The sequence below is a fragment of the Schistocerca piceifrons genome, chromosome 4 (genome assembly GCF_021461385.2).
Source record: "Schistocerca piceifrons isolate TAMUIC-IGC-003096 chromosome 4, iqSchPice1.1, whole genome shotgun sequence".
NCBI lineage: Eukaryota > Metazoa > Arthropoda > Insecta > Orthoptera > Acrididae > Schistocerca > Schistocerca piceifrons.
In genome coordinates, this window is record NC_060141.1 from 632,534,926 (window position 1) to 632,554,038 (window position 19,113).

At 42.7% G+C, this 19,113-nt stretch overlaps 1 protein-coding gene across 1 annotated transcript in view; it reads left to right on the top strand.

Annotated features, from left to right (window-relative positions):
• The first annotated feature begins 18,491 nt into the window (after positions 1-18,491).
• Positions 18,492-19,113, top strand: part of LOC124795259 (transmembrane protease serine 13-like) — a 161,604-nt gene continuing 160,982 nt past the window's right edge. The window contains exon 1 of the mRNA XM_047259203.1: positions 18,492-18,605. Coding sequence (XP_047115159.1) covers positions 18,521-18,605 — 85 coding nt within the window. The 5' untranslated portion in view covers positions 18,492-18,520. The remainder of the gene's footprint in view (positions 18,606-19,113) is intronic.

Below are 19,113 nucleotides of genomic sequence, written 5' to 3' on the forward strand. Positions count from 1 at the left end.
GTATGGGAAACTCTGACAAGCAGAAGGAATGGGTTATAGGAGATGTGTTAAGACGTCAGGGGTAGCTTACATGGTACTTTGGGGAGCTGTTGGGGGTGAGAACTAGAGGCAGACAATGACTGGCATACATCCAGCAGATAATTGAGGACGTATGTTACAACTGCTACGGAGAGATGAAATATTGACAGAGGAGAGGACTTCGTGGCAGGCCGCATGCAACCAGTCAGAAGACTGATGAAATAAATAAAATGAAATAAAATAAAAATAAAATAAAAGTCGAAGTCGGACACCTGATTTACCTATGACTTAATACTAAGTTTCTTCGTTTCATGAATTGCACAATTTTGCATTTCTGAACGTTGACAGCAAGTCGCCAATCTTTGCACCACTTTGAAATCTTTTCAACATCCGTCTTAATATTTTTCAGCCAGTACTTCATTACAGATAAATGCGTCATGTGCAAAAAGTCTTAGTTTACTATTAACATTGTCTGTAAGGTGATTAATATGTAATATGAACAGCAGCGTCCCAACACACTTCCCTGGATCACACGTGAATTTACTTCTACATCTATTGATGACTCTCCATAGAAGATAAAATCCCGCGTACTCCCTGCCAAGAAATCCTAAATTCAATCACAAATTTCGCTACATACCCCATACGCTATTACTTTAGATAGTAAGCATGGATGTGGTACCGAGTCAAATGCTTTTCAAAAATCAAAAAATATTGCATCTACCCGAGTGCCTTGATACACGGCTTTCAGGTTGTCATCAGCAATATGTGCTACTTGATTTTCTCATGCTAGTTGGCATGAAGGAGTTTATTTTGTTCGAGGTATCTCATTCGTTTGACCTCTGAATACGTCCCAAGATTCTACAACAAATGAATGACTAGGTTATAGGAGCGTACTTTTGTGGATCATGCTGCTACCCGTCCTGTAGAGAGTGTGCCATGTGCTTTCTTCCACGTAGTGGGCGTCTTTGTTTTGTTCTAGGGTTTTACGGCAGTTTATCGTTATAAGAGGGGGTAACTCACCCGCAAATTCGGTGTAGAATCAGACCCTGGGATTTTATTAAGTTTTAGCGACCGGCTGTTTCCCAACACCACTGAAAGTGATATCTATAACACTCATATTTGCAGTAGTGCGAGAGTAAAATTTAAGCAGTACTCCTGGATTTTGTTTTGTAAAGGAACTGAGCCGTGCCACGAGCCCATAGGTCGCATCCAGCTTGCAACTTGGCTGATCTTTCGCCAGGGGGTGCACTGATACAATGATCAGTCCCTGGCAGCGGCGCGCGCGCTCTCGCTTTCTTGGAGTTCAAATGGTTCAAATGGCTCTGAGCACTATGGGACTTAACATCTGAGGTCATCAGTCCCCTAGAACTGAGAACTACTTAAACCTAACTAACCTAAGGACGTCACACACATCCATGCCCGAGGCAGGATTTGAACCTGCGACCGTAGCAGCTGCGCAGTTCCGGACTGAAGTACCTAGAACCGCTCTGCCACAGCGGCCGGCTCTTGTAGTTCAGACGGCGACTAGGAAGGAAGTAAGGTGGTGAGCAGGCGGTCGGGTGTGTCCGGTCTTTGATACGTGCGATGTGTCATGTGGGCCACTCCGGAGGGGTCCTGAATTTATCGCCGTACTTGGCCGTTGGACGCGAGGGCGTGTGTTGGTGGAAACTGGAAAACAGCGAGTTAGGGGACCAGAGCAGCGCGACCGTATGGAACCGGCAGGCGCTGAGTGGCAGCTGGCGAACCGTTGCGCTTCGAGGGGTGCATTTTCCTGTTGTCTTCTAGTTTCACGGAAGATATCGGCCAACAATTTACAGCCGGAAGCAGGCTTCCCACGAGACGTCATTTAAATACCGTGTTAGCAGCTTATATATCGACACGCTAGAATTCAGTTCTCTTGTGACATACTTCGTAGTGTGGTTTTCATGCCATGTAGTCCTCCTTGTGCGTCTCCACTGCTGTGTTTTTGTAAGTGCGAGCTTGCTAGTGTATGGTGTTTGGGAAGTGAGTTTTTCTGACGGAAAGCCGTTACTGTTGCGGTTGGAACCTGTCGTCATGTTTGACTAAGCACAGTCTCCCGTGAGAAAAACCCTCCTAATGTGTTTATTGGGTATTCACTTACTGTTTTCCCCCAGCTGTATATGTACAGGCTGATTATAATTTAAGATAAATTTTCAAACCGCTGTAGAAATAACACCACTGGTCAGAATGACGTCAAATAGCAACGGAATATTATCGGAGAAGGGGGGAAAATGTATGGCAGAATAAAAATAAATAGTTACAAAATGCACCAATAGAGGGCGCTGTAGGCATCATAATTTAATAGTGGTCGACTACAAATGATAAATGAATCATACAACAAGGCCTAAGGTGTACTTTTGACGTAAAACAAACTGTACTGCTCAGTGTGCATGGGTGTACAGGTGTGATACTGTTAGTTACGTAAGGTCATCCACCATGGCCGGTAGCGTTCTCGCTTCCCACGCCCTGGTTCCCGGGTTCGATTCCCGGCGGGGTCAGGGATTTTCTCTGCCTCGTGATGGCTGGGTATTGTGTGATGTCCTTAGGTTAGTTAGGTTTAAGTAGTTCTAAGTTCTAGGGGACTGATGACCATAGATGTTAAGTCCCATAGTGCTCAGAGCCATTTCATCCACCATGGCCAAGTCGTATTACATCGGACAGGAAAAATAATTGTCCTGAGGCCAAAAACCGCATAAAAAGCATCACTCACAAAAGCATCACTCACATCGGTTTTTAATTGTCCTGAGGCCAAAAACCTCATACAAGGCATCAATCAAAATCAAATCTGATTATTAATTTCCGTGTGACTGGCGCAAGTTGAAATGGAGAAACAGCATCTTCCACAACTGATCGAAGTGTTTCCGGGGTCACTTTCAGAATGTTTTGCGCAATGCGTGCCTTCAATGCAGCTAAGTTTGCAATTGGAACTCTGAACAAAACATCTTTCAGTTAGCCCCACAGCCAGAAGTCACACGGATTAAGATTAGATGACCGGGACAGCCAAGCTGTAGGGAAATGGCGTCTGATAATTCCAGCATTTCTGAAATGCTGCTTCAGCTGCTGCTTAGCCGGATTTGCAGTGTGCGTAGGTGCGCCATATTGCGTACAAATGATCCCATCCACATTGTTGGAGAGCTGGAATGACATGGTTGCCCGAAAGACCCCCATAGCGCTTACCAGAGACGGTACAGGTAACAGGACCGGAAGCATCTGTCTCTTCGAAAAAATATGCTCCTATGATAAATGATTCCGTAAACCCGCACCACACAGTGACCTTTTCAGGATGAAGTGGTACTGGTCGATTTGCGTGTGGATTTTCCGTTGCCCATATTCGACAATTCTGTGTATTGACATATCCTCTCAGACGGAAGTGAGCTTCACCTGTCCACAAAATCTTCCACGGAAATGCGAGCAAAAATCCTAAAGTAAAGGTCTTTCTTCCTGTTAGGTCAACAGGAAGCAACTAGTGCACATGGGTAATTTTGAATGGGTACCAAAGAAGGATGTTTCATAGGATTTTACGCACCATGCTCACGGGTATGTCCAATGTTAGGGCAATTTTCCGCGCACTACACGTTTGCACATCACCACTCGTCTCCTCCTGCACTGCTGTGGCCACTGCATCCACTGACGTCGAATCAATTCGTTTCCTCCCTCTACCATATTGCACACCATTTCGAATTTCCGAATCGTTTTCTCCAGATCCATGGCAGTCATCGGAACAACGCCTTTTTTAAACCCTTCAGGATCCAGAACTTCCGCAGAGCGGCGTGTGCACAGTCATCATTCTTGTAATACAGCTTTACAAGCAGAGCGCGATCCTGCATTGAGACAGTCATGGCGAACGTCGGAGACGCGGAACGAGAAAAGGCCGTGTACCTGGCGTGTTTATACCAACTTCAATGGATCGTGCGCATGACAGGTGCTTGCATTTACGTATTCTGACACATACAGCTCTAGCTACTGCTACATTTTGTATCTATTTATTTTTCTTCTGACATACGTTTCCCCCTTCTCCGATAATATTCCTTTGCAATTTTACTTCATTCTGACCAGTGTTGTTATTGCTACAGCGTTTTGAAAATTTAGCTGTAATTACAATCACCCTGTATATTAAACTTTTACTGAGTTGTAAATTTAATGTTTCTTATGGATGTCTTAACATCTAGCGCTGAAATTTAACTGTTTCCTCCTCAGCGCTCATGAGGGAGATTTTTTACTGATTATTAAATCACTTTTTTGTTTGTTTCCTGTATGGTCATTGATCAGTAACCGCACTTTCTGTCGTGTTTTTTGGGTACTCTCGTGGTTCTTTAATTCTTTATCAAGAGTGGGAGCGCTGACTGAAGTGTGAACTTTATATTTAGTTTACATACTGGCTTCCCTTTCTGAACTATCGAGAGAATAATAAATTTCTTGGCTTAACCTGTGATCATTGAGGTCAGCAAACTGCTGCAGTATGATTATATGTATCTGCTCTTTGATTTAAAAATTGTAGTTTGTGTGTTTCAGAAGCAGCTAATTTGGTTGTCTCGGCCAGACTACTGTGAGGCATGCCGGTCCCCGGTGACGTCAGGGCCAATCTTGTATACACTCCTGGGTTCCGGAGTCGATCTGCGGCTTTAGTACCTGATTTTGAGAAACCTATTAAGCTGTGTGTTTGTTTAATTCTGGGTGTTTAAAGTTCTCCCTGCTTTGTTGAAACTTGACTGTTTCCTTTGCTGTTTGAAATCTGATAGTAGATTCCACTGTAAAGCTAATCGCTGTTCAGTTTAAAATATAAAATTTAACTGATCAGTCTTAAACAAGAAATTTATTTATTGGCATTTAAATATTCACTATTGCGTTTCAAGTTTAACTGGCTCTTCCCGTAATCTTAAAGAAAGTTACTGAATTGCTTCATGTCTGTGTCTGTTTTAAAGGTGTTTTTTGTTTATTAATAAATGTTGTAGAGTCATGAAGGTCGGCCGGAGTGGCCGTGTGGTTCTAAGCGCTACAGTCTGGAGCCGAGCGACCGCTACGGTCGCAGGTTCGAATCCTGCCTCGGGCATGGATGTGTGTGATGTCCTTAGGTTAGTTAGGTTTAATTAGTTCTAAGTTCTAGGCGACTGATGACCTCAGAAGTTAAGTCGCATAGTGCTCAGAGCCATTTGAACCATTTTGAGTCATGAAGTCCGTAACGATTGATGTTCAATCCCAACTCGTACAGTCCTTCCACGTCCTATACTAAGTGTGCAGGTATCACGCACGCTACAGGAGCATTTGAGAACAGAGTTCAGCATTTCTGTTTTTGCTTCTGTCTCGCCCGTGCGTGTCTCGTCCGTACCACTGACAGCCTTTTTCTATAACCAGTTTGTGAGATATCTTTAGCGTTAGATTTCAGTGCCTCTATTAAAAACTCGGGGCCTCGGATGCGTCGTTAATTCTGGATGCATGTGAAAGAAAGGAGTGGGAGCAGCATACATTGAAGTGCTCAGGAAAATCTACGAGAATTTTTAAGCTTATGTTAACATCGGCGAATCAACTCAAGAATTCCGCATCATGAGGGGTGTCAAGCAAGGCGATCCCATCTCCCCAAAACTGTTCTCTGCTGTATTGGAAATGGCTATGTCAAAGTTGAGATGGGAAGGTAAGGGAATTAGAATTAATGGAAGAAGGCTTACCAACTTGAGATTTGCCGATGATATTGCCTTACTGGCCAAAGACTTCCCAGAGCTCCAAAACATAGTTACAGATCTTGCATCGGAATGTCAGCTGGTTGGCTTGAACATGAACCTTTCCAAAACAAAAGTACTGTCCAACAAATGGGTCCCAGCTGGAGATGTGAAGGTCAAGGACAGTCTGCTAGAAGAGGTCAGTGAATATGTCTACCTAGGCCAGATTATAAATATGAAGGGAGACATAAGGCCAGAAATCTATCGACGCATCAAGCTTGGCTGGCAAGCATTTGGGAAGAATTCAAAAGTATTCAGATCAAAAACGCCAGTAAATTTGAAGAAAGCAGTATTTGATCAATGCATTCTTCCTGTGATGACGTATGGCTGCGAGACATGGACACTGAACTCATTTACAAAAGGGAAACTTAGGACAGCACAGAGAGCCATGGAGAGATCAATGCTGGGCTATACAAGAAAGGACAGGAAAAGGGCAGATGACATCCGGTCTGTGATGAAGGTTAATGACATCCTAGAGACAGTAGGTTCCTTGAAATGGCAGTGGGCTGGCCACGTCGCAAGAAGAAAAGACAACAGATGGACGAAGCTAGTACTGGAGTGGAGTCCGAGGGAGCACCAGAGGCCTAGAGGAAGACCACCAGACAGATGGGACAAAGACATCAAGAAGGTCGCTGGTAACACCTGGCAGAGAACTGCCCAAGACCGTCCCACTTGGAGAAGTCTTCTGAAAGCCTACCTGAATCCACGACTCGAAGAGGCCACATCATCTAATGATTGAATTGGGCTGATGATGATGATGCTGATGATGAAAGAAACTGTCTCATGGTAAACGTATCAACAGTGGCTTCTTTGTTTTTTTAATATCACCAACCTTTCTCTTCGTGAAAAAGAGAATATTTTCCTCGCTCGTCGTGTTCCAGGCCGTTATAGAGATATGTATCTTCTTGAAAGATTAAAACTGTGTGCTGGACAGGGACCCGAACATGGAACCTGGCCATTCTCAGGCAATGCTCTTAGCGAGTGAGATTTCCAGGTACAGTAGTTTCAATTCTGCCAGTGCCTCTCCTATGTTCCAAACGTCACAGAAATGCTGCTGGATGCTTTGCGGGCTATCAGTTCTGGAAGAGAGAAACCTGTAACGCGCACGCAGAGATCGCTCGCTAAGAATATTGCCTGCGAAAGGCACCGTCTGGGTTCGATTCCGGGACCGACAGACATTAAATTTTTGCTATAGAGTGAAACATCCACCAGCGTTAGATGTACTACAGCTCTCCGTAATCTAAATGTTAGAAGGTAAAAGACTTACTGAAACTATATGACCTGAAAGTGAAAAAACAATGGTTTTATGTTTACATACATAAGCGACAAAGAAACTGGTATAGGCGTGAGTACTCAGAGATATGTAATCAGGCAGAATACCGCGCTGCTGTCGGCAACACCTATATAACACAAGTTCAAATGGTTCAAATGGCTCTGAGCACTATGGGACTTAACTTCTGAGGTCATCAGTCCCCTAGAACTTAGAACTACTTAAACCTAACTAACCTAAGGACATCACACACATCCATGCCCGAGGCAGGATTCGAAACTGCGACCGTAGTGATCGCGCGGTTCCAGACTGAAGCGCCTAGAACCGCTCGGCCACAGCGGCCGGCTATAACACAAGTGTCTGGCGCAGTTATTGGATCGATTACTTCTGGTACAATGACAGGACATCAAGATTTAAGTGAGTTTGAACGTCGTGTTACAGTAGGCGCACGAGCGATGGGGCACAGTATCACCGACGTAACGAGGAAGTGGTGATTTTCCCGTACACCCGTTTCACTAGTGTCCTGTGAATATCAGGAATCCGGTAAAACGTCAAATCTCCGACACCGCTGCGGCCGGGAAAAGATCCTTCAATAACGGAACCAACGACGACGGAAAATCGTTCAACGCGACAGAAGTGCAGCCCTTCCGCAAATTGCTCCAGATTTCAGTGCTGAGCCATCAAGAATGGTTTATTCAACGAAACATCATCGATAAGAGCTTTAGGAGCCGAAGGCCAACTCGTGTAGCCTAGATGACTACACGACACAAAGTTTTACGCTTCGCCTGCGCCCATCAACACCTATATTGGACTGTTGATGACTGGAAACATGTTGCCTGCTCGAACGAATCTCGTTTCAAATTGTATTGAGCGGATGGACATGTACTGGTATGTCGACACCCTCATGAACTCATGTATCCTGCATGTCGGCAGGGGACTGTTCAAGCTGATGGAGTCTGATACGTCTAGATACGACTCTAACGGGTGACACGTGCGTAGGCATCCTCTCTCATCACCTGGATCCATTCGTGTGCATTGTGCGCATTCCGGCGGACTTGGGTAATACCAGCAGGAATTGCTACAGAGTGGCTCCAGGAACACTCTTCTGAGTTTAAACACTTCCGCTGCCACCAAACTCCCCAGAGGTGAACATTATTGAGTATATCTGGGATGCCTTGCACCGTGTTGTTCAGAAGAGATCTCCACCCCCTCGTACTCTTACTGCTTTATGAACATCCCTGCAGGATTCATGGTGTCAGTTCCCTCCAGCACTACTTCAGGCATTAGTCGAGTCCGTGCCACGTCATGTTGCCACACTTCTGCGTGCTCGTGGGGGCGCTACACGATATTAGACAGGTGCATAAGTTTCTTTGGCTCTTCAGCTTATAATCTGATCAAAAGTATCCATACATTAGTGGGCTTTATTATAGGGTGTATCCGCCCTTCGCCTTTATGACGGCTTGAAATCTGCTGGAGACCCTTTTGTGCCATGTGCGACATGCTTGGCGCTCAGTAATCTGTTGTATGTTCCCTGTGTGTGTCTGTGCCCGTTGCTGGGATACCAGAGGATGCAACGGGGCGCGTGAGCAATAGCAGCCAGCGACGTAGCGGGTTGCTCGGCGTGCAAGAGCGGAAGCGATTTGCTTTTGGCGGTCCAGGTTTACCGACGATGTGTGACTGCTCTGTTGGGGAGAACGTAGTTGGGAGGCAGCGGCCCAGTGTATGGAGTGCTATCGGCGCCATCACGCCGGTTGGAGTTAAACTGTCAGCTGTTCGACCATGCTCTTTTTTATTTTTCTACAAGTCTGTGTTTACCTGATTATCTGGACACGTATTCGTGATTCGTGGTGAATGTAGATTATAATTTGATTTTTGTTGGCTACTCCACTTGTTACTGGGTAGCATGCCTTGCTTCTTTGTGTACTCAAGCCCTCGCATTGTCAAATTTTTCTGTACAGTTAACTGTAAACCGCTTGTCTGGCCTGTTACCCACTTAGCGCTTACCAGCCTTGATTTATTCATTTGTTTTTCGTTCTTTATTAGAATAGTGTTTAATTCTGCCTTGTGTGTGTGTGTTACAGGACAGATTAGCAATTATTTATGCCTTATTTATTGAATTCAGGAGCAAACCCGTGAAGGAGCCTCACAGTATGCTTTGGTTGGTCTTTCGGTGTTCCTTAAAAGTATTCTCATAATGCCCACTATAGCTTTTCCAGTACTCTTTTCTCAAAGGATACAACTTATTTTCATACCACACTCAAAGCCACTAGTACATAAAAAAAAAACCTTGGAAGTTGGAGTACACCCATACAAGTCAACTGCTAAAATTTCTAGTACTGTATGTACTGTATAAAATTCTCAATTACGTGTTCTGGTAAACATATCTTTCAGTCACTGGTTTCCGTTAACCCCATGGAATAAAACCCTATCCTTTTTTGTATAGAATTTATGTAACTCTACCTCATCCCTTTTTCTCCATTTTGCCTTAACCACTTTCAGAATATCATCATTATTTTCTTCCCTTGTCATGTCCTTCAAAGTCCTTTTCACATAACTCTCAAATAAACATTTTTATTACTAAAATTTTGACATCCTTTCCACTATTATTTCTAAAATAATCACTTTCCATACCAACTGGCAATTGTGACGAGGCATCTGTGACCACGTTTCTCTTCCTGTACGATGTCTTATTTCAAAATTGTATTCTTGTATCAATACAGCCCATATAGTAAGTCTACCATGTGTTAACCTACAATCCTGTAGGATAGCCAGAGCCTTGCGGTCTGTATAAACCATCACTTTTCTGTCACGAAGATAGCCTCTAAATTTTCTAAAAGCCCACACTATGGAAAATGCCTCTTTTCCGTAACCGAGTATTGTCGCTCCCGTTTATTCAGTATGTGCCTCGCAAAACTAATGGTTCTCATTGCACTTCGATCCACTGTTTCTATCGCCTGAAACATTTCTGCTGTAATCCTGTATTCTGAACAATCTGTAGCAATGCAAACATCCTCAGCAAAATCAGGGTGAGATACCCTTATCTCATTACATAATGTATTTCCTGAAATTCCGTTTACATTCATCGGTCCATAAACACGAGGCATTCTTTTTAGTTGGTCCATAAACACGAAGCAGTCATTTTAGTTAGTTCTAAAGAAGCTGGTGCATTCATAGCCCGATTGTTTGCAAAACTCCTATAGAAATTATACAGACTAAGAAACGTTTGTATCTGGTTTTTGTTCCAGAGCTCAGGTGCTTCCTTTATTGCTTGTATATTTTGTGGATTTTGTTTAAATTCCATCTGTGAAAATATCTACCCAGAACTTGATTTCTGTCCTCACAAACTCTGATTTTTTTATATTTACAGAAATATTATTATTATAAAGTGTACCCAGAACTATGTCTAAAATTGCATTATGTTCGTCCCTTGTATTTTCCAGAATCAACACTCATCCTCATAACAAGTCACTCCCACTAATAGTTCTCCTCCTAGTACCTCATCTGAAGATTGAATAAATGCTGATACATATATATATTCAATCCAAATGATACCACATTAAAATGATAACACAGTTCCATATAAACAAATCCGTATACTTCCTATATTCCTCTGCCAATGAAATGTGCCAAAAGCTAGATGTCGCGTCAGTGCTAGTCGTAATTAAAATGTTATTAAATTTCTGTTTCAATTCTTCTAGTACCCCTGGTCTATCTGTTTGTGGAATGATTATTTTATTTATTGCCCTTGCATCCAATGTGATCCTCGCTGATCCATATCTTTTCGACACCGAAATTAGTGGATCTGGCTCTGTGATCTCTCAGTGATGTTCCAGTCTAACGTATGTTTAATTTCTTTGTACACAGCCTCTTGTTTTGCTGCTGAATATTATATAGTCTCAACTTAAAAGGCCTATGGTCCTTTACTTCAAAACGGAAAACATAATTCTTCTGGGGCCTGGTTTTTCATAAAACTCTCCAGCATGTTTCCTCAACAACTCCTGTAATTCAAATATCCTGTAGCCACAACTTGGTCTACCTTGTCGTTAATTACTTCATCAGTGTTACCTTGTGATGCCATTAGTCTTAACATAAATTTACAAATCGCATGGCAATTATTTTCCAACAGTTCCTCTTCATCATATATAATACAGGTCATCTCATTACCACCAGTTACAACTGTGCCATCAACCTTTTCCATTACCATACTCAGGGCAATCATTAATCCTGTCCTTCAATATTTTAACATAAACCTTGCTCTGTTCTCCCTTGATACTACATATTCCTTAAATATCAGCTTACTTTCCATTTTCTCTTTCTTAATTTTCACAATATCATTTGCAAAGTCTACCACATCACAATTTCCTATCAACCAATTCATTCCTAATATAATTGTAGCACATAATCCTCAAACAATCATAACATTTACCTGTAATTTTTCCTCTTGTATACCAACCTCCAACATTGCTTTATTCTTTATAACTTTACTCTTTGCACCCACAGCTCGAATAATTCTTACTCCCTGTATCGGTAATTCTGCAATGTCATTACACTCTTTCAACTTTAAATAAAGTTCTTCATTGACAGCACAACCATCGCTCTGTAGATTCAAAACAGAGCTTACCTCCATGCCATACAATTGCATTTTTAATTTGGGTTGATAATCCTCATTAATTTCCATTTCCTCTTCAAACGATAGATCTTCTCTAATTGCATCACATTCCTTACATCCTAGATAATTGACACTAACTAATCCTTGTTCATTTTCAGATCTAGATCGGACCTCATCCAAACTCCTGATCAATGTCCTTGTCTTTGACTGTCTCCCTCTCTCCTATCATTGACTTCATTTGATCTCATTCTTTCCTCACCATTCCTCATTGCTCTCGAATCAAATCAAAAACTACCTCCACGATTTACTCCTCCTCTTTCTCTGTCATGGAGTTTCTCTATATTCGTCCCTACAGTCATCCCTCGCTCTCACATCCCATATTCTTTCATCCTTACTGTTAGATCTTCAACCATCACCACGCCATCCCTCTTGATAATGGAATCTACTTGAGAATGAATCCAGCTGTTCAAGTGCATACAACACGCTGCTAACACTGTCTTTTGATATTCCTAATACTCTTTTTTGTGCATCCACAGGCATTTTACTTAACACAATTGAAATCAAATCCTTGTCTTTTAAAGGGTCATCTAAATACAAATTTCTTTCCCAATAATTTCGAAAGGATTATTTATAACTTTGATACCCACTGTCAGCAAAGTTTCTTGCCATGAAAATGTCACTACGCACTCAATTTTGAGCAGTAGCTGACCAGCATTGGCTAAGAAAGTCACTGATAAATTCACCATATGTGTTACAAGAAGAACCCATTCCCATTTCTCATGGTCAGTTTCTAATCGATTAATAATACAACCAATGTTCTTCCATTCTGTCGAGAACTTGCACACACGTAAGAAACGGCCATCAATTGCTTTAGAATTACATATTCCACCTTGGTTCTTTTCCTGCAGACACCACGATTCTATCGTTTCCTTAATATTCTTTTCAACTTGAGTTACATACTCATGTAACTGCTTAACCACTTTCTCAGTCTTTCCCAACTTGCGATCACCTCACATGAATTATTAAGAAACTTAGTTTTAACAATATTTATTTCCCTAGTGTTCTTATCTGCTTTCTCGTCTATTGTTTCCAGATCTGTTCCAATACTAATAACTTTATCCTGATAAAATTTTGCTGAGCTATCTGACTTATGAATGACCTCAGCACCTGATGTTATTTCATTTATCTGTCCATTATGCTTCTGAATTTATTTGCATTAGTAGTAATCTTTTCTGATAATTCCCCTTCCGTTTCCTCCAGTGACTTGGTCAGCTGATAAATCGTTGTGTTTGTTTTATTTTCTTTGGTAAATATAGTTTTCATATCTGTCATTTCAGAACTAAATTTAGTTAACTCATCCCTAAATTCCTTCCTCATTTCTTCACAGGAGTTGGTCATCCGATCAAACTGCTCATTAGTATTTTTGTTAAGTGATTCAATTTTCTTATTAGTTTGTTCAATTTTTGCCCCCAGTTTTCCCTAGTCTTTTTATTAGTTAGTTTAAACTGTGCCCTCAGTTCTTCCCTAGTCTTTCTATTAGTTTCATTTAACTCAGTGAAACCTCGTTGATTTTCTACTGAGATTTGTTCCACAAGAACCAACATTTCCCCAATATCAAGGGTTTTTGGAGTCCCAACACTTTCATCGTCACCACTCGACAGATTCGTCCAATCAGCATTATTGTCAATTATTTCTGATCCGCAATTCACCTCAATGTCCGTGTTTCCAGCTATTCTCACCCTTTACTTCATTGACATAATTCAAATCATCGCTAACGAACTGATTCAGATTTACCTCAGCAGTTTCAGCAGTAGCTACATTATAAGATTCCCCTAATAAACAATCAAACTATCACTCTCAGTTTTTACCAATTCATCCACATTGTCACTACTAACAGAAGCATCTCTTTGAACACGTAGATCATCACCTACGTTATTATTTAAAGACTCCATTCTGTCTTGAATAATGCAACATTATTCCAAATAGGAATAAAATTTATAAAATCTATATATGTTAAAATGTTCCCTATCATATTCCACGATAAAGAAATTCTTTTATCGAATAAACTTACATAAGTAACGTCATTAAGTATCGTATGGCTGGGCGCAGTCACTACGGTGCCATGAAACCGAAGCCATGCGCCTCGCTGCTCCGTGCTAACCGGCCGGTTCCCCCGCCGATCGCCAGCGTCCCGTGGGTCCCCGCTCTCGTTGCTGCTGCCGCTCGCCGCACGCCGTTGCACCGTATCGCTACAATTGCTACAATTCTATCAGCTGCTCCTCCTTCGGCCGCCAGTATCTCGTCTTCACTGGCGTCGTACACGCTTTGACAGTTCAATGTTCACGGTGTCCACAGTTCAATATTTACCATGTTTTTCTCGTTCAAACACTCGCACAGTTCAATGATCAACACAAAAGTTACGGCAATGCAGATTCAGATTAACTAGAAATGTTCTATTCACTTCACTGTCCCGATCAAGTGCAAATCCACAGTTCCTTCCACAGCAAAATCAAATGTCACCAACCGCTGGTGTTCTCAGTTACGAAACGCAAACCTTCTCTGTACTAGTCCCAAGCATTCCCCGCAACAGGGAAGCCAAACACAACACAAATACGGTGAAAACATAGCGAATTGAAAACAGGCAGTGGAAAGTGATGTACACTGCAGATTATTAAACCTTACTATCACCTAAACGGTGGTCTTCAAGGCATCTGCTCACTGCTTACTAGACACTGCCGAAAATGTGTATGCAGATTTCTGCCTCCACATATTACATCAGCCGGCACTGATTAACATTTAGTTTTTGTATCTTCCGATAATATCACACGAAACATTTCCCTGTCACTCAGTGTCGTATCGCTTACAGCACACGTCTTTATACATTTCAGTACCGATTCCCACTCGTTCTGTGTCTGTCTTCCACTGCTCGCTTCCGATTGGTCCATCTCAACTTCTAACAAACGTTCACCTTTGAACATCTAATTTATCTCATAAAAATTATTAAAGTTGTTGAAATTATTAAATTATTGCTCTCAATGCAAGCAAGACCACCGGCAAGGTTGGAAGTTAAAATTTAATAGTAATATGCAAAATCAAATTATGAGCAATATGTGGCCTCGCGCCCCGTCTGAATGGTTACTCCCCATGCTCTAGCACAGGAAGCCTCTCGAATGTTGCTTGTTCCCATACCACGTGACCATCTGGCGTCGCGTGGTGTGAGGTCTGCTACCGACTACTGGCTACTAACGCAGCTTCACTCTATACACTGCAGCCTATAATGTAATTTAGCAATAAAGGGAGGGGGGAGGACAATGCGATGTAAATGCCACATATTTTCCTGGTTACTCATAAATTTTTCTCTTGTTTTGTTACTAATGATTTCTTTTCGTAATTTAAAGCTCATATTCGATGATGATTTTGACTGTGGTCTGGTGAATGTTCATGAAAATAACGCCCTCCTGTGTGGCAGAGCTCGTCTCGAGGGTAAGTCAGTTCGGCCGGCCGCGGTGGTCTAGCGGTTCAGGCGCTCAGTCCGGAACCGCGCGACTGCTACGGTCGCAGGTTCGAATCCTGCCTCGGCCATGGATGTGTGTGATGTCCTTAGGTTAGTTAGGTTTAAGTAGTTCTAAGTTCTAGGGGACTGATGATCACAGATGTTAAGTCCCATAGTGCTCAGAGCCATTTGAACCATTTTTTTTTAAGTCAGTTCCAATCCTACTGGTGGGTGAAGTTTTCAATGCCAGTACTTTGCCGATAAGTCGAGGACAGGTATTGCTGTGAAGTTCCTGACCAACAGTCTTTACGTCAAACCTCTCCGCAGTACCTCATAAACTTATGACATGTGACCGTTGATGGGGAACTTAATCCCGGCGACACCCTTGGTGCTATCAGAGAGGACACCTGGTTTCACCCTGCCTTCTCTCATCATTACCACACAACACACCACACACGCATCGATTACACTCACCAAATTCCACAAACAGATATACGACACAGTTCTCAAACATTCGCAAGGGAAGAGGCCAATGTGCACGGAACCCACCTCGTGTGATATCCCAGCCAACAATACCATGTGAAATTTATATTTTTACATTTCGCACACTACGCACGAATCTGTTACTCCCTATGAACGGTCCCGAAGTTTACAAAATAATACGGTTTGGTATGACCTTTCCGTTGATTTACTTCGAACTTATGAGATGCGATAGTACCAGCGACCTACAATCCCTAGTGAAGTTTTGAAGGCAGTTCTCCAGCCAGCAGGGGAACTTTGAAATCTAAATGAAAGTTATCACAGGTTTTTAACTTGATGTGATCTGGACGCGCCAGCCTAGAGGTGTGAAAGTACACCTTGGTGAAGCCAAAGGACAACAGTTCCCAACGCTAAGTTCTTCTGATAGCGACTACTAGTCCCAAATGCGACTAATGTCAAAAAAAGAGCAGCTTAGGTCATGGTATTTAACTGGAGCTGAACTCAGCTGAGCAGGAGCATATCCGTTTGCGGCAATAGTCATATCATCAGATCTGCTGAGGTGTTACATCTGCACCGAAAACTATACTCCGGTTTGTGGCGAAGGGAACCTCCGGTGACAATATCAATGTATCCCTGTCATGATGCTTTCGCTACTGCTTCATGGGAAGAACGATATTCGATAGACTTCCGTGTGAGCTCTGATTTCTCTGTCTGGTTGTTGTCATTTCGCAAGACTTACGAGTATGTCGGAGGAAGTAATATGTTGTCCGACTCTTCTTCGAACGTACGCTCTCGAAATTTCAACGGTAAACATCTTCGTGATACACGACGCCTCTCTTGTAGCGGCTACATCTGATGTTTACTCCCTCCGAAACGCCCCCAAGTGATTCCGCGACAAAATGTATGGCTCTTTGTTGAATCTTTATGTCTTTTGCTAACCTGCTAAGAGTTCGAAGTAAATCAACGGGAAGGTCAAACCAAACTGTATTATTTTGTAAACTTCGGGACCGTTCATAGGGAGTGACAGATTCGTGCGTAGTGTATGAAATGTAAAAATATAAATTTCCCATGGTATTGTTGGCTGGGATATCACACGAGGTGGGCTCTGTGCACATTGGCCTCTTCCCTTGCGAATGTTTGAGAACTGTGTCGTATATCTGTTTGTGAAATTTGGTGAGTGTAATCGATGCGTGTGTGGTGTGTTGTGTGATAATGATGAGAGAAGGCAGGGTGAAACCAGGTGTCCTCTCTGATAGCACCAAGGGTGTCACCGGGATTAAGTTCCCCATCAACGGTCACATGTCATAAGTTTATGAGGTACTGCAGAGAGGTTTGACGTAAAGACTGTTGGTCAGGAACTTCACAGCAATACCTGTCCTCGACTTATCGGCAAAGTACTGGCATTGAAAACTTCACCCACCAGTAGGATTGGAACTGACTTACCCTCGAGACGAGCTCTGCCACAACATACAAGAATCTATAGTACAAGCTACTTCTTTCATTCCTTAACATTCTTCCAACGAACCTCAGCCTGTAATTTGTTTTTCATACAATTAGTCTTATGTGCACACTCCACTTTAGATCGCTCTCGAAAGTTACTCACGTATATTACGGTTGTTACTGTTTCCGGTGATTTTTTACTAATACCGTAACCGAACAGCAATTGATATCCTCACCAAATTACGTGCAGCATGTTGCATTTATTTAAGTTCGTGGTCAAAGGCCAGTGTCATCAACTATCACTGATCCTTTGCGTTTTGCTATCTGGTGCTGCAGCCTTTCTAAATGCTACGACATCGTCCGCAAAATAAACAATGACGATTCTGTAAGATACGATATTGTTGTGCCTGTGTTGTTCTGATTACAATGCAAAGTTCCTTTGGGCATGCTTGCATTTCCAATATCATATTTATCTGCCGACACCGGGCAAGTGACTTTCAAGTACAACGTCTGACCTGTAGGGGAATATACATAATGGATGTACGAGTAAGGGTCGTAGACTCATGGTTGACGACAGTTGGAAGTTTGGACCTGGCCGTGAGCCGGGCACCGGTAGCCTAATCGTAAGGCGACCGTTCGCGATAAGCGGGAAATTTGGTTTCGCGTCCTGGTCCGTCACAAGCTTTCATTATCGTCATTTCATTCTACAGCTGATGGTTGTGCTTATACGCAATTGCAAATTCATTTAATGGATTCTCTAAGACTCCCTCTGTGTATTTCAGATATTACATCTGCCGATGTCGTCCCAACAAGAATAAGTTATGGAGTTCTGTCGCCTACAAAGCCCTGAGCGTGTGTTTCATTCAGATATTCTTCCTGAGGCTGCGTTTTTTTCGGATTTTCTCTACCAAAGCATTTAGATCCTGCTGCTACAGTTTTCTTCAAGAACCCTTCCATCTATTCAAGAAATGGCCTCTCGAAGAAGATACCAGCAGCAGAGTGGCAACTTTAAGATGGAGGAAATTTTGGCAATGACGCCACATACAGCTTTTCGATTGCTGCTTGCTGCAAGAAACGAGGCGCAAGGACAGATCCCTACAATACGGTACGAAACCTAGTGAACAGAAAATCTGAGTGATTTCCCTTGTCCTCTCCCCTATCCAAATGAAGTAATGAAGAATTGTTGCTTCCTTGACTTCATTCTAATGGATAGTAAAGTTTTTTTGTTCTAGTATTGAGAATGAATTCTCATAAGCTTCACATTAACATCGCCTCAGCCTGACAGGACTGAACACGAAGAGGTGACGTTAGTGCAGTAAGACTCTCACTACGTAGACGACTAGCGTGACTGACGTGAAGCAACCCGCGACAGGTTTACTTATCGCAAAGATAGCAACCACGTTCACGCCGCCGGTCTGTGTGAGCTGCCCTCAGTCGGTGCGCCTTGCCTTTACAAGCCACGCGATCGGCCGGACATGCTGTTCACCAGCTTCAGTCTTCACACGATACCCATATTTTTGCTGACGACCCTACTCGTTCCGTCAACCGTCAACGCCTACGGTATGTTCTCAAAGGTCATTCCATAAAGCGTCTTGTCAAAGGTACCTTTCTATTAAGTTTTCCTATTACTACTCGTTCCGTCAACCGTCAACGCCTACGGTATGTTCTCAAAGATCATTCCATAAAGCGTCTTGTCAAAGATATCTTTCTATTAAGTTTTCCTATTACCGTTTCCTTCTGTTCACTGTATACGGAAGCTCCAATAGCAACCCAAATGCTCGACTGTCTGCGGCTGAAATCTACATTTTGTTTCAAGTTGTATGTCTCAATAGTTTTTCGGCAATTACACCTTGGCAAAACTAATCCATATGCTTTCATAATTTGTCCGTAGAACTGCGCTGATGGGCCAGAACATTATGACCATTGCCACCGCGACATCGGTTGCCGCCTGGTGGTGTTGCGTGCACCTGGTGGCGTTGCGTGCATAGGGAGAAATCCTCTGATAAGCGACTTTGACAAAAGGGCAGATTATTATTACGCAGAGACTTTGAATGAATATCTCGAAAAC